This window comes from Ananas comosus, linkage group 23, assembly GCF_001540865.1.
Source record: "Ananas comosus cultivar F153 linkage group 23, ASM154086v1, whole genome shotgun sequence".
NCBI lineage: Eukaryota > Viridiplantae > Streptophyta > Magnoliopsida > Poales > Bromeliaceae > Ananas > Ananas comosus.
The window spans coordinates 2,945,818-2,959,498 of record NC_033643.1 but is presented as its reverse complement, the minus strand read 5'-3'; the positions used below and the strand labels follow the sequence as shown (position 1 = coordinate 2,959,498).

Below are 13,681 nucleotides of genomic sequence, written 5' to 3'. Positions count from 1 at the left end.
TTTTTTTTTTTTTTTTTTTTTGTATAAAATAAAAGAGGACTTTTTATCTTTCATATTTTTTTAAGTCAAAAACTATCTAAATAATCGAATCACTTTCCTTCACCTACAATAAAAATAAATTTTGTTTTGTTTTTTTTTAAATTTTTTGGCAATAAGTTGCTAAGTTGCTGCAAAAGCTAAGTTTTAACTTTTTCCAATTACAAGGCACCTATCCAGAAACTACTCACCTCTGCATCACCATCTTCATGATCCCAACTTTCAACTGCCTTGGACTCTTTATCTTATTAGTATGTAGCTTGAACATCCATATACAGAGAGAGAGAGAGAGAGAGAGAGAGATTATTGCCTGAACCTGATGTATCATACATCCGTCCACTGTCACTCGCCAGCTCTTCATCTCATTTCATATTTCAATCACAATCTTACAGTAGTTAAGCTCATCTGAGCTTACGTACTATATTGTTTGATTGCCAGAGAAGTTTATAGTTGTTACTGTTGTAGCAAAATAGAATTGCTATTTTAAGAACCAAAAGCAGAATCTCCAATTTTGAGGTTTGATTCTGTTTAGACTTTGGAGAGAGCAGCAGCAAGAATTGGGAGAAAGTATGATATACTTGATATGTTTTAAGATGTAGTGTTATTTAATACAGTGTTGTCTAAAACAATTACTGAAAGAAGTTTTATTTTCAGTAACTTCTCTCTACAGTATATTTAAAAGTTCAAAATCAATGGTTCTACTATTTCTCAATCTCAAAATCTTAACTTGCTTTTCACTGCATTTTAGGAGTTCCAAAGTGTTTTGTTCACCAAATATTTCTACTTTTTATTGGAAGTGTTTTATAGGTGAAAGCTGAGATAGGTGCAAGCACAGGAAAAATAAAAATAATAAAATTGGTGCTCTCCTAGCTAAAAGCACTTTTTAGATAGTACTAAGGGAGTGTTTGGTCCTGCTTTTGAAAAATGATTCTGAGTCCAAAAGTAATTTTGGGCTCAGTAAAGTGTTTGGCAACAAGTGCTAAAAAATCTGATTCTTCTTTTCAGAATTAGAAAATTGATTTTGAAGGCCTCAGAATCAGAAGTAGAAAAAGTTGCTTCTTGAAATTTAATTCTGATTTTAGACTCAAACTTCAAATTTTTATTTTAATTTTAGATGCAAAGTTTAAATTTTAAATTCATATTTGAATTTTTAAATTTCAACATTTTAAATCTAAAATTTAAAATTTAGATTTTAAAATTTAAAATTTATATTTTAAAATTTAAAATTTAAAATTTAAATTTTAAATCTCAAAATTTAAAATTTAAAATTTAAATTTCAAATCTCAAATTTTAAAATTTCAAATTTCAAGTTTCAAATTTCAAATTTAAGATAAAATTTAAAATTTGACATTTTAGATTTTAAAATTTAAAATTACAAGTTTTAATTTTCAAATTTTTAGAATTAAAATTTTAATATTCAAATTTAAAATTTAAAATTTTAAAATTTAAAATTATACTTTTCCAGAATTTTCACCGGCCCTAAACGATACTGAACAGAACAAATAAGATCTTTAGGGGTTGTTTGGTTGCATCGCATTTGCCACTACACCTCGCGTACAAATGCAATGCAACTCAATTCCTGTGTTTGGATTAATACAGTTGAGTACTTGCTGCATTGCAACTGCACAAGAAGCTCCAAATGCTGCAGTTGAACTACATCCAAATTGGCTGCAGTTCCAACTGCAGCAGTTGGTGAGGAATAGGAATCACCTACAAGTAAATAATAAATAAATAAATAATTTTTATACATATAATATATATATATATATAGTATATATATATATATACTATGGATAAATAAAAATACTTGTAAATAAACTCATAACTAATAAAATTTTTTAGCGATACAAAGTTTTGTGCAAAAAATTAAATTTTTTTAAATTTATTTTATTCAAAATATAAAAAATGATTTTTTTTCCTAAATTTTTATAGAATATGATTGTGTATGTCAACTTAATAAGTTTTAGTTAATTATAATTATTAAATTTGATAAGAAAATGAGAGAATTCTTTAAATTTTTAAAGTTTGATTTACATATTAAAATTAAATAAATTAAAATTTTTAAATATGTCGATTGATAAGTTGAAGAATTATTAAAAAATATAAAAATATTATATATATCCACTTATTTATTTATAGATAGTAATATATATCCATTTATTTATTTATAGATAATAAATTTAAATGATTAATAAAATTATATAATTATTTGTGTAGAGCTACTATGCTATCAGAAGCCTAAAGTAGTTGGTGCTTTCGATATTTTAGCTCTTGGATCAAAAATTCTACGGTTGGGATGATAGTGGTCCCCTTGGGATTGAGTGGTCCCCCTAAGATTGAGTGGTCCCCATTGGTTAATAATATTAATCTAATGGTTAGAAATGATTAATGAGGTTGATCTAAGGACTAAAAAATCGGAAGCACCAAGCACTTTATGCTTCCCATAGCATAGTAGCTCTACTCTAATTATTTTATGTATAGTGAAGGTAATCTCACCACCCTATCTAAAGAAGTGATAAGATTTACAAATACAAATCTCAACTGCAGACTACCAAACAGAAAAAATGTAACTGCAGCAGTTGCAACTGTATAAAACCAAACAGACTAGGTATAGTTATAACTGCAGCATTTACAACTGCATGTATTTTCAACTACATTGTTTTTATAACTATATCCAACCAAACTGCCCCCTAGTGCGTTAGAAGATTGGTTAGCTGGAATAATTGTAATACCCAATTAAATACATTAAAAAGAAATTGTGTTTATGTTCAGAAAGTAGGTATTGTAATTAAGCTCAATTACTTTTTATGGGTGGTGTGGGCCTAGCATGCTAATTAATGATTCAAATGCGCAGTATAGTTATACTAATACATTCACGAAAGAGCAACTCTACCAGACACTCAAATTTCGGTGTAAATTTTTAGAAATATCACCCGTGTGTTTAAAAGTAAAGTAGGTGTAAACTTTATACTCTTTTCGTTCATTTTTTTCGTAACTAGTATTACCACTCTTATTTTTTCTAATACTAAACATATAAAACACTTGTCTCAACTCTTGAATTAATTAAGCATAAGATTTACATCCAAATTTCTCTCTTTTTAATACCAAAAATCCAGAAGAATAGGAAATAAGTAAGATAAGTGAAGGGCTAATAAAACATGGTGCATGGGATATTGGAATGCATAGCTCCAAAAACTACATGCATTAATTCTAATTTCCTTTCTATAAGAAACCATGCAGCTAAGCTCTTCTTTTCACACTCTTTAATTTACTGGGGATTTACTAACACTTGCAATCAAACATTTATTATTATTATTATTATTATTATTATTATTACTACCAACAATATTCCAGATAAAGACACCTCTCTCCCATCCCCATGTAAGGCCTACTCTCCAACCACCAACAACTCAATGTCTTAAATGCCTCTTCAATTCTCTCCAAGTAAACCCCTCTCTCTCTCTCTCTCTCTCTCTCTATATATGCAGAACCTTGGATCTCATTCTAGTGTATATAATATATATATATTATATATATATAATATATATATATTATGATAGTGAGGCTACTATGCTATCGAAGCACGGAGCCTTCCTGCTTCCAGCTTTTTTCGATGTTCGCGACTTTTGAAATCGTTTGATCGGTTCCGTTAAACTTGATCTAGAATATTTGAATACCTAGAAAATAATTTTATGATTTTACGATATCATTTGCCTAGTGAATAAAGGGGTCAAAAATCAACGGCATGAAAATAAAAAATCTTACAAAATTACATCAATACTGACCATTAAAATTTTAAATCAAAGATATTGATCTTGTTTTATATAGTATAAAGAATTTTCTATCAAAATTTCACGTAATTTGGATATTTCTACACCGTTAAACTTGCAAACGGCTCACTACGACTATTGAAATTTGTTGATTTTGAGCTCATTCGATCACTAGGTAAATGATATCGAAAAATAATAAAATTTATTTTTTAGGTACTCCAAATACTCTAGATGAAATTTAACGGAGCCGATCGACGATTCGAAAGTCGCAACATCGAAAACGAGCTGGAAGCACGGAAGACTTCGTGCTTCCGATAGCATAGTAGCCTCACTCTATATATATATATATATATATATATATATATATATACAACCTTTGACTCTTTTTCCTACTTTGCAAAAGCCATGATCATGATCTACATGTGGTTTCAGTTGTGATAGTATATGATACTATATGTGTGTGTATATATGATTTACATCACTCTTCTCACTATCATTGGCTTTAATGCAAACCCACCACCTCCTATGATCATGTCATGGTATTTATGATCACATGTAGGGATCGAGTAGTGAAGAGCCATAGAGAGATATAGATAGAAGGGGAGAGAGAGAGAGAGAGAGAGAGAGAGGGCATAGGATTGATTCAGGAGGTGAGGTTTAGATGGCGAGGGAGGCGGCGTCGGCCGCCTACTTGGTGTGGGAAGATCTCACTGCGGTGCTGCCCAACTACGGCGGCGGTGGCGGTGGCGGCAGACGGCCGCCGAGGAAGCTGATTCAAGGGCTCACCGGCTACGCCTTGCCCGGCCGGATCTTGGCCATCATGGGGCCCTCCGGCTCCGGCAAGTCCACCCTCCTCGACTCCCTTGCTGGTGATGCTCCCGGAAACTGTATATGTAAATTATTTTTAGGTCCAACATTCTGCCATGTGGCGGGAGGCCAGATTGGCCCGAATTACGTTCGAAATGACGCAAAGTCTGGCTCTACCAAGTCATGTTCGAAATGGCTTGGTGTTTGTTGGGTCTAGTCACAATCGAAACATGTGGGCACCGTTTCTATATCCTTTAAGTGAATTGATTGTTTATTTCGGACGGCTCAAGTTTTTGAGATTAGTGATTAGCGTCAACAATCCGACAGTCAATATAGCTCGTTATTTGTGAGCCAGCTCGTGTTCGACTCGAAATTGATTCGAACTCGGATCGCTCAATGTAATAAACAAGCTGATAACAGACTTACTTTTTCAACTCAAACAAATAAACAAGCTGAATAGGAGCTGACCCAACTCACCTGTAATGTATTCCTATTTACAGACACACAGCGAGAAAAATAATATAATAAGTTAGGAGAAACAGAATCTTGTCACTCTCCAGTTTTATTTATTTATTTATTTATTTATTATATTATAAGTTTCCAAATAAATTGTAGAAATTCGTCCACGTGGCGAAAACTGGAAGATCCTTCTCTCTCCTGCAGCTTTATTTCTGTTACATTGATAGATGTTGGGACTTCCATTTTGTGCTAAAATTTCTCTACATTTTGGTCTCTCATGTTTGAATTATATACATATATATATGTAGGGAGGCTTGGAACCAATGTTGTGTTGAGTGGGAGGGTGCTCCTCAATGGAAGAAAAAGGAGGTTGGATTATGGGGTTGTGGTATGTTGCCAATTTTCTATTTCTTTCCTCTTTTTTCTTTTTCTTTTTTTTTTTTAATAACAAGCAAAGAAATATATCTCCCTTATAGCCCTAGCTTCATTTTAGTTACTTTATCTTAATTTGGTACTAAAAAGATTCTATTTGATTACTGATCATATCTAGCACAGTTCACTAAGAATTTGATGACTGGCATCCGAGTTCTCAGGTTCGAAATCTAGCTTCACATTTCTGACTGAATTAGTTTCAAAAGAAACATATGGGGAATTTGTAACAAAAATGCAGGGTCTCTTCAATAGTAAGATATGCTTCCAATCTTAATTTGTTACTCTTTGCTCTAACTTTTCCACTTTAGAGTTCTACTAATTTAGGTTGCTTGTTTTCTTTTACTGACCCAGTTCCATATTTTTATAAGATTGTGGTAAATGGTGTAGAAAATGTTATAATCCTTAAGGTAATTAATGTTCTTCATGTTCAGTGATTTGCTGTAATGGAACTAACAGGACAAATTCAACTAATTTTAATTTGTCTCCATTACTTTACTTGGATGTATGAGATTTCTTGATTCAGCTGTTTTAGTCAACTGTTTATTATTCTGACACTTGCTCTGCTTCCAATTCTGCAATTCTGACAGGTATAATGGATTCAATTCTGCAATCTGTTGTTCAGTACATGCTGTAAGTGACTGTCATTGTATGTTACAGGCATATGTAACACAAGAAAATGTGCTGCTCGGGACGCTGACGGTGCGCGAAACCATCACCTACTCGGCACTTCTGAGGCTGCCGTCCAGCATGAGCAAGGAAGAAGTGCGTCGCGCGGTAGAGGGGACAATAGAGGAGCTGGGCCTGGAAGACTGCGCCGACCGTCCCATCGGCAATTGGCACCTGCGGGGGATCAGCGGCGGCGAGAAGAAGCGGCTCAGCATCGCGCTGGAGATTCTGACGCGGCCCCGACTGCTCTTCTTGGACGAGCCCACCAGCGGCCTCGACAGCGCGTCGGCCTTCTTCGTCATCCAGACGCTAAAGCAGATGGCGCTTGACGGCAACAAGACCGTTATCTCCTCCGTCCACCAGCCCAGCAGCGAAGTCTTTGCGCTCTTCGACGACTTGTTCCTCTTGTCCGGCGGAGAGACTGTCTATTTCGGAGAAGCCAAGCAGGCAACCAAGGTAATCTGCTGTTGCATATGATTTGATTTCTGGAATGTGGCACAATTTTATCTGGCATATTGAGACCATTCCTATACTGTATCCTGTCAGAAATAATCTTTTTCTGTAATATGGTATCGCAGCCAATCTAAGCCCCAACATGCATGTCGACCGTGCGTGTGAATGGGGCAATGCAAATTGATCTTTTAGATAACGTGGTGAACGATAAGTATATCCTAACATATAATTTCGGCTTTTGTACAGTTCTTTGCGGAAGCTGGATTCCCCTGCCCTAGCAGAAGGAACCCGTCTGACCATTTCCTTCGCTGCATCAACACTGACTTCGACCTCGTGACTGCGACCCTGAAAGGATCGTTGAAACTGCGTGCAGTATGTTCTGTGATTTCTAGTTATGTTTTATAGAATAATCGCATTCAACTTGAAGGTAGTATTTTACGACAAAAAAAAATGACATTGGTTTGTCTCTTTTCTTTTCTTTTCTTTTCTTTTCTTTTTAATCTTGCTTCTGTAAAGGAGGCAGAATCTCTTTCAGACCCTCTGTCGAAGTTCAGAACCTCAGACATTAAGGCGATGCTCATAGAGAAGTACAAGAGTTCAGACTATGCGATGTTAGCTCGGAAACGGCTTCAAGAGATATCTAAGACAGTAAGCATCAATCGCCAGTGCTCTCGAATCACACGACCAACTCAAAGAAAGAGCGAATCGATAGAGAAAGTTGTATAGAATTGCAAATTGTTGCACACTTGATGTATTGCTTATGAAAAATGAAAGCATTAACCAAACTTTGATTTATGTTTCCGCTACTCATTACCTTGCAGGAAGGGCTTACTGCAGAGTCAGATAAAGGAAGCCAAGCAAGTTGGTTTAAACAGCTGAGGACACTAACAAGGAGATCATTTGTGAACATGTCGAGAGACTACGGTTACTACTGGCTAAGGATGATCATATACATAATGCTCGCGGTGTCCGTCGGGAGCATCTATTACGACGTGGGGACGAGCTACACGGCCATATTGGCTAGAGCATCTTGCGGAGGCTTCGTGTCCGGGTTCATGACCTTCATGTCTATAGGAGGCTTCCCGTCCTTCATCGAAGAGATGAAAGTGTTCACCCGCGAGAGGCAGAACGGGCATTACGGTGTTGCAGTGTACATATTATCCAATTTCCTATCCTCACTCCCTTTCTTGCTCACAGTGTCGATTTTAACTGGATCTATAGCTTACCCCATGGTGAAGTTTCGCCCCGGTTTCGAACACTATGCCTACTTTACATTAAGCCTCTATGGCGGAATCTCGGTGGTAGAGAGCCTCATGATGATCATCGCGTCGCTCGTGCCCAATTTCCTGATGGGAATAATCACAGGAGCAGGTGTCATTGTAAGTGAGAGCTATTGTTTAGTAAACAAATCTTATTCATTGCCAAATTGTGATATGTTTATGCCGCAACATGGCTTTGCAGGGAATTATGATGATGACGGCCGGGTTCTTCCGCTTGCTTCCGGATCTTCCTAAGCCGTTCTGGCGCTACCCTGTTTCGTATATCACATACATGTCTTGGGCATTGCAGGTAGCTCCTCCCACATCTTACATAGATTGATAAAAAATTCGCGATTTGCTTAGCCTACTGGTTTACTCTTATCTAATTTGTCAACATGCTTCCTTTACATCGTTTTACGCACCGTATTTCACAGGATGGAAACTCAAAATTGGTGTATATTGTGTATACTTTTTCTTTTCGAGTAAACTATACTGCATATACAATTTGAGGCGCGGCTACTTAAAATAATATTACAAACGAATAGACGGTGTATTTAGCTATTCTTCAGTGCAGAGCGAAACATCCGTATAAGAATTACTCGTTATGGTGCCGGTAATCTTAAAAACATAGCTGGCTTTCTATTTTGTTCGAGTAAATGCAAGTTTAATCTTCAGTAGAACTTTGGCGAAACAACTGCTTATCTCTGAAAACTCAAGCTACCAGAGAACGGTACTTTAATATTTTACATTCAACGAACTTTGTGTTTTTTATGTCCAGGAGATAAGCTTTTCCAATCTTTCAACTACTGGACATTCAAAGTCTCCGACTTTTCAAACCTACATGTGAGCAACATAGGTTTAGCACCAATCAACTGTAGATTCTATATCCATTATGTGCGTAATTTTGTGTTTTGATTGTGAAGTACAATTTGGCCAAACCTTGTTTATTTCTTTTTTTTTTTTCTTTTTCTGATTGTCTTCAATCAATTCTTGAATTGAAACCGAAATAAATGACGTACCGACGATACGAAGATCTTCGATAGGATCATACTTGACATCGGATATTTTACGTAAGCTTGTCGGTTGTACTTCGACATGATTTAGGTTTCCTTTGTTCTTAATGATGACGACGTCGATGGTGATGATCTCCACTTTACAGGGAAGCTACAAGAACGACTTGATCGGGCTCGAGTTCGATCCCCTGCTGCCCGGCAGTCCAAAATTGACTGGAAAATACATAATCGAGCGGATTTACGGAATAAAGATCGACCATTCGAAGTGGCTGGATCTGGCAATTGTGTTCCTCATACTGTTTTGCTACAGGATTGCATTCTTTCTGGTCCTGAAGTTCAGAGAGAGAGCCTCCCCGCTCTTCCGAACAATCTACGCTGCGGCGACGGTGAAACATCTTATGAAGAAGCCATCATTCCGGAGGAAGATGTCTTCGCTGTCGAAAAGACATCAGCCTCAGAATTCACTGGCTGTCCAGGAAGGTCTCACCTCTCCACTGCCATGATACCAACATCTGTCGGCGCTGCGCCGAGGAGACAGAGACATAAACAGAGACAGAAGATTTTACATGTTACATTTATGCTGAACATATTTTATGAGAAAGTTTTAAGTGTTACATACTTACATTTGGTGTGTAATTACCATTGCAATTACATTTGTTGGTTTGTTTTGTACAATTAAAGGAGAATAGCAACATGAATTCAGGTGTCTTTTTTTTTTTGTGCATCTTCTCTTAAAAAATCACCATTGTAAAATTGTAGGACTAAAATTGCACAAAAAAAATAAATGCCAATCCATAAACATACCAAAAAGAAAGGATCAAAACGCTTTATATACATAAACATACCAATGTCAAGTGGTCTCTATAGATTAAGCAAACTACGACAAAAACTAAAATAAAAAATATAAAAATATATAAAATATAAAAAAAAAATGAAAAAATAAAAAATAACCAACTGAAGCTTGAACCAACATAGCCCACAATTAATATATTATTTTATATGAGTTGTAGTTAAAGTGTTACATTATACTACTTTTGAACTATTCCTAGCTGTCAGTTTCATTAATTCACCAAGAAAAAGCTCCATGTAAACAGTTAAACTTCCACTAATTAATAACTAATTTCTCTACTTAAAATTATGGTAAATTACACTTTTGGTCCTCAACCGATAAGGCGATTGACGGCTTAGTCCTCAAACTTTAATTCGTTGTAATTTCTGACTCGAATTACAAGAGGCGGAACACGTTAGTTCGAAGTTGAAGTCGGAATCTGAATCGGAATCAAAAAGAGCTGGAATCGGAATCGGAATGACTCATTACCTAATTCTGTTTGGTTCATCACCTGAATCGGAATCGGAATAAAGCATTCCCATTGTCGGTGTTTGGTTCAGGTGGATATAAAAAACGTAATCAAATTAATATACTAACATTATCTTTATAATATATTAATTTAAATTCAAATTAAATATTAAATATTAAAAATTTACATCAAAATTTTGAAATAATGTTAAAATTTTAAATCTATTTTTTTTAAAAAAATTAAACTTTGAAGTTGAGTGGATAATTCAAAATGTGAAACTAAATTTTGATTTATTCAAATTCAAACTAAAATTACAATTTAAATTTTAATTTGAATCTATAAATTTAATTTAAGTTTGAAATAAAATTTGAATAAAACTTTATATAAATTAAAATTTAATTTAAATTCAAATTTATAAGTTAGATTCGAAATACTTGATTAAATTTTAAATTTAATTTAAGTTCAAATTAAAATTTAAAATTATATATTTAATTTTTAAATTTTAACTCATATTTTAATTAAAAAAATTAAAAAAATAAATTTAATCCGAATAAATATCCATTCCGTCCGGATTCAACTTCCAATCCGGCATCCTAGACAGGATTGAAAAATGAGGTGATTGGGGGATTCCCATTTCACTCGGGAATGGGAATCGGAATGGGACTCTCGCGTACCAAACACCCACAAACGGATTCATCCATTCCGATTCCGATTCCAGGGTGAAAAAGAAGCGAACCAAACACGCCCTTAGTTGTAATTTTTGACTCGAATTAGAAGGCATATTATACTTTAATGCTCAAACTTTCTGAACTGTTTCAATTAAGTCATACAAATCAATTTTTTTGAGTAAGTATTAATTCTGAACTGTTTCAATTAAGTCATACAAATCAATTTTTTTGAGTAAGTATTAATGAATTATTACTAATATCGAGACAATATATTTGAGGACTAAAATATTACGTATCTCATAGTGGGAGCCGGAAACTGTAAGAAAATTAAAAGTTCGAGAGCTAAAATATCACGCCTCTTAGTTGGAGGGAAAAAAGTGTAATTTGCCCATAAATTACATGCAGGTGAAGAGAGATCTATAACACTATATACTCTTTTGTTTCCTTGACCTCCGCAACACAATGGCCTCCTCCTTTCACAACCTGATCTTTGCATTCCTTTTCCTTTTGCCGCATGTTTTCGCCGCGAAAAACTCCGGTGAATCGGAGAATGCGAGGCTCACGCACCTGCACTTCTACCTGCACGACACCCTGAGCGGCCCGCGCCCGTCCGCGGTCCGGGTCGCGGGGCTCTCGCCAAAGAACGCGACGGCGACGACGTCCCTCGGGTTCGGCGACATCGTCGTGATCGACGACCCGCTGACGGAGGGCCCGAGCATCAGCTCGGCGCTCGTCGGCAGGGCCCAGGGGTTCTACGTGCACGCGTCGACGGAAGGCATTGCTCTAGAGATGGTGGTGAACCTGGTGCTCCTCCGGGGGGAGTACAACGGCAGCACGCTGGTGGTGGTCGGCCGGAACGCGGTGCTCGAGATGACACGGGAGTTTGCGGTCGTCGGAGGGAGCGGGTCGTTCCGGTTGGCGCGTGGCTGGGTTGTCGACAAGACCTACGCCGTCGATCCGAAGACCGGCGACGGCATCTTCGAGTTCGATGTCTACGTGCAGCACTAAACTTGTTTTGGAGATTTGAGTGTTTCTTTTCTCAGAAGTTGCGGAATAACAATGCACCTGCAATGAGATGTGCTTTTGCAGGTGTTCATAGCTTGTTTTTCAAGTTCCTTCACCAGGTTTGTTTGTGGTTAACACTTTTAAAAATAGTTGCTTGTTGAATTATTTGGATAATTGTTAACTATGCATCAAGTGTGATTAAGGCAGTGTAAATTAATAATCAGCTTCTTAAACATAGAGTAAGAGCTCATTTAAAGTCAAATATATTATTCTTGTGATGCGTATGATTAGTTTCTAATTAGTACAAATTATACTCTAGATTATGAAATTGAACCAAAATAGCATTTGAATGTAGTACATTTTAAAGCAGTGTGTTTAACCATCAAATGCATAAAAGTGTGAAACTAAGCCGATCCTCGATCTCATTTTCCATTCATAAATTTTACCATCTCATACCTCAATCTTCGCCGCCGTCTAATCGGCACAAACTCATTTCAATTTTTAAATAAACAGCAAAAATTAATTGAAGTACATAACAGGATGAGCATAAAATGTTCTAAAATATGAACATTCCATTCTCTCTCAAGATCTTAAAGACCCTTCTATGCGCCTTTTCAAATAATTTTTGCTTCAGAAATGTTCATTCAATCCTCAGCATCATAGCCATCATTCAGTAACAATAACTCCTAAAAAATACTTATCAAATTACTCTATACCGGGGATTATAAAAGTAACAGTTGAAAGGCCCAGAAGAGACTAGACCATTGTCTAGAGTTCATCAAATCAGAGAAAATATGCACATTACTAAAAACTGCATACATACCAGATGATTTAGTTACTGCTGATACAGTAACTGGTCCCTAAGCTTCACAGTAGATACTTTAGTTCATAAAAGCTTCACACTAGAAGATTTAGTTCACGACCTTTCCTACATTTCGCAATCACATCATTGAGTCCCGTTTTCAAAATCAAGAAACACGATGTTCGTTCATTACGCCACGTGCTATGCGTGTGCATTTTCCTGTAACATGACCATTTCCACAATTCCACCCCAGCATGAGATTATCACACGGCGACAATGAACAAAAGAAAAAGGTCAATTATATGATTAAAATGGCCAATTTTAAAATAACCAGGAGATGTGGTTGGATTTAAGAAGGCATTTTACTGGAACAGCATCATCATAGTGTGGCATAAGCCGAGTTTTCTTAGACTGAAAAACAGGGTTAAGATGTACTTGCAAAATATATGAAAGTTCAGGGACTAATCTGCACTATCGCAAAAGGACAGGGGGGCCAACCATTCATTTTGCCATAGATCCTTTCTACAACTATAAATTGACTAAAAATCAGAAGCATAAATCAAAAACACATCTTGAAACACATGAAATCAAAATTCTCTTGATCGAAATCATCAAATGTGTCAAAAACATCCACAAGATGGACATTCTCGTTAGATATTACAAGTTGGTGCCAAAGGAATTACAGCTCAAATCAGCAAGATATTACAAGATAAATCCTTAAGTTGGAGAGAGGAAACCAAAGTTAAGAAAGTGAAACAAGTTCGAACACCAATAAAAAAGATATACCAGGCAATAAAACATGAGACCCACCAGTGAACTCAGAACGATATCCACCTCTTTTCTAAATCCCATAAAATCAAGTGAACGCAAATTGACAGAGTTTTTCATACAGAATTACAAACCAACCAATATCATTGGAGCAATTATAGCAGTATCCACTGTTGGAATTCAGGTAGTGAACTTTGAACTTAACATGTTTTATAAATACTATTAGATTCAAATCATACTTGGCC

General features: G+C 35.9%; 2 protein-coding genes across 3 annotated transcripts; both read left to right on the top strand.

Moving 5' to 3' along the window:
- LOC109728223 (ABC transporter G family member 15-like) lies at window positions 4,193-9,614 on the top strand. 2 transcript variants are annotated; one of them, XM_020258587.1, is made up of 9 exons: window positions 4,193-4,675; window positions 5,381-5,460; window positions 6,162-6,626; window positions 6,870-6,995; window positions 7,140-7,271; window positions 7,445-8,002; window positions 8,085-8,192; window positions 8,661-8,725; window positions 9,042-9,211. In XM_020258587.1, exons 1-9 carry the CDS (start codon window positions 4,468-4,470, stop codon window positions 9,061-9,063), a joined length of 1,764 nt encoding a protein of 587 aa, XP_020114176.1. In that variant the 5' UTR covers window positions 4,193-4,467; the 3' UTR covers window positions 9,064-9,211. The 2 variants fall into 2 exon arrangements, with proteins under 2 accessions (XP_020114176.1, XP_020114175.1); XM_020258586.1 differs by lacking the exon at window positions 8,661-8,725 and having other exon boundaries at window positions 4,196-4,675; window positions 9,042-9,614.
- LOC109728270 (dirigent protein 22-like) lies at window positions 11,285-12,109 on the top strand. The gene has a single exon (XM_020258640.1). The coding sequence runs from the start codon at window positions 11,324-11,326 to the stop codon at window positions 11,867-11,869; it is 546 nt and encodes a 181-aa protein (XP_020114229.1). The 5' UTR covers window positions 11,285-11,323; the 3' UTR covers window positions 11,870-12,109.

Coding starts and splice junctions, on each gene's coding strand:
- LOC109728223 (XM_020258586.1), top strand. CDS start 4,468: ATGGCGAGGGAGGCGGCGTCGGCCGCCTACTTGGTGTGGGAAGATCTC. Junction 5,461..6,161: donor GGTTGGATTATGGGGTTGTG/GTATGTTGCCAA, acceptor TGTATGTTACAG/GCATATGTAACACAAGAAAA. Junction 6,996..7,139: donor GATCGTTGAAACTGCGTGCA/GTATGTTCTGTG, acceptor GCTTCTGTAAAG/GAGGCAGAATCTCTTTCAGA.
- LOC109728270 (XM_020258640.1), top strand. CDS start 11,324: ATGGCCTCCTCCTTTCACAACCTGATCTTTGCATTCCTTTTCCTTTTG.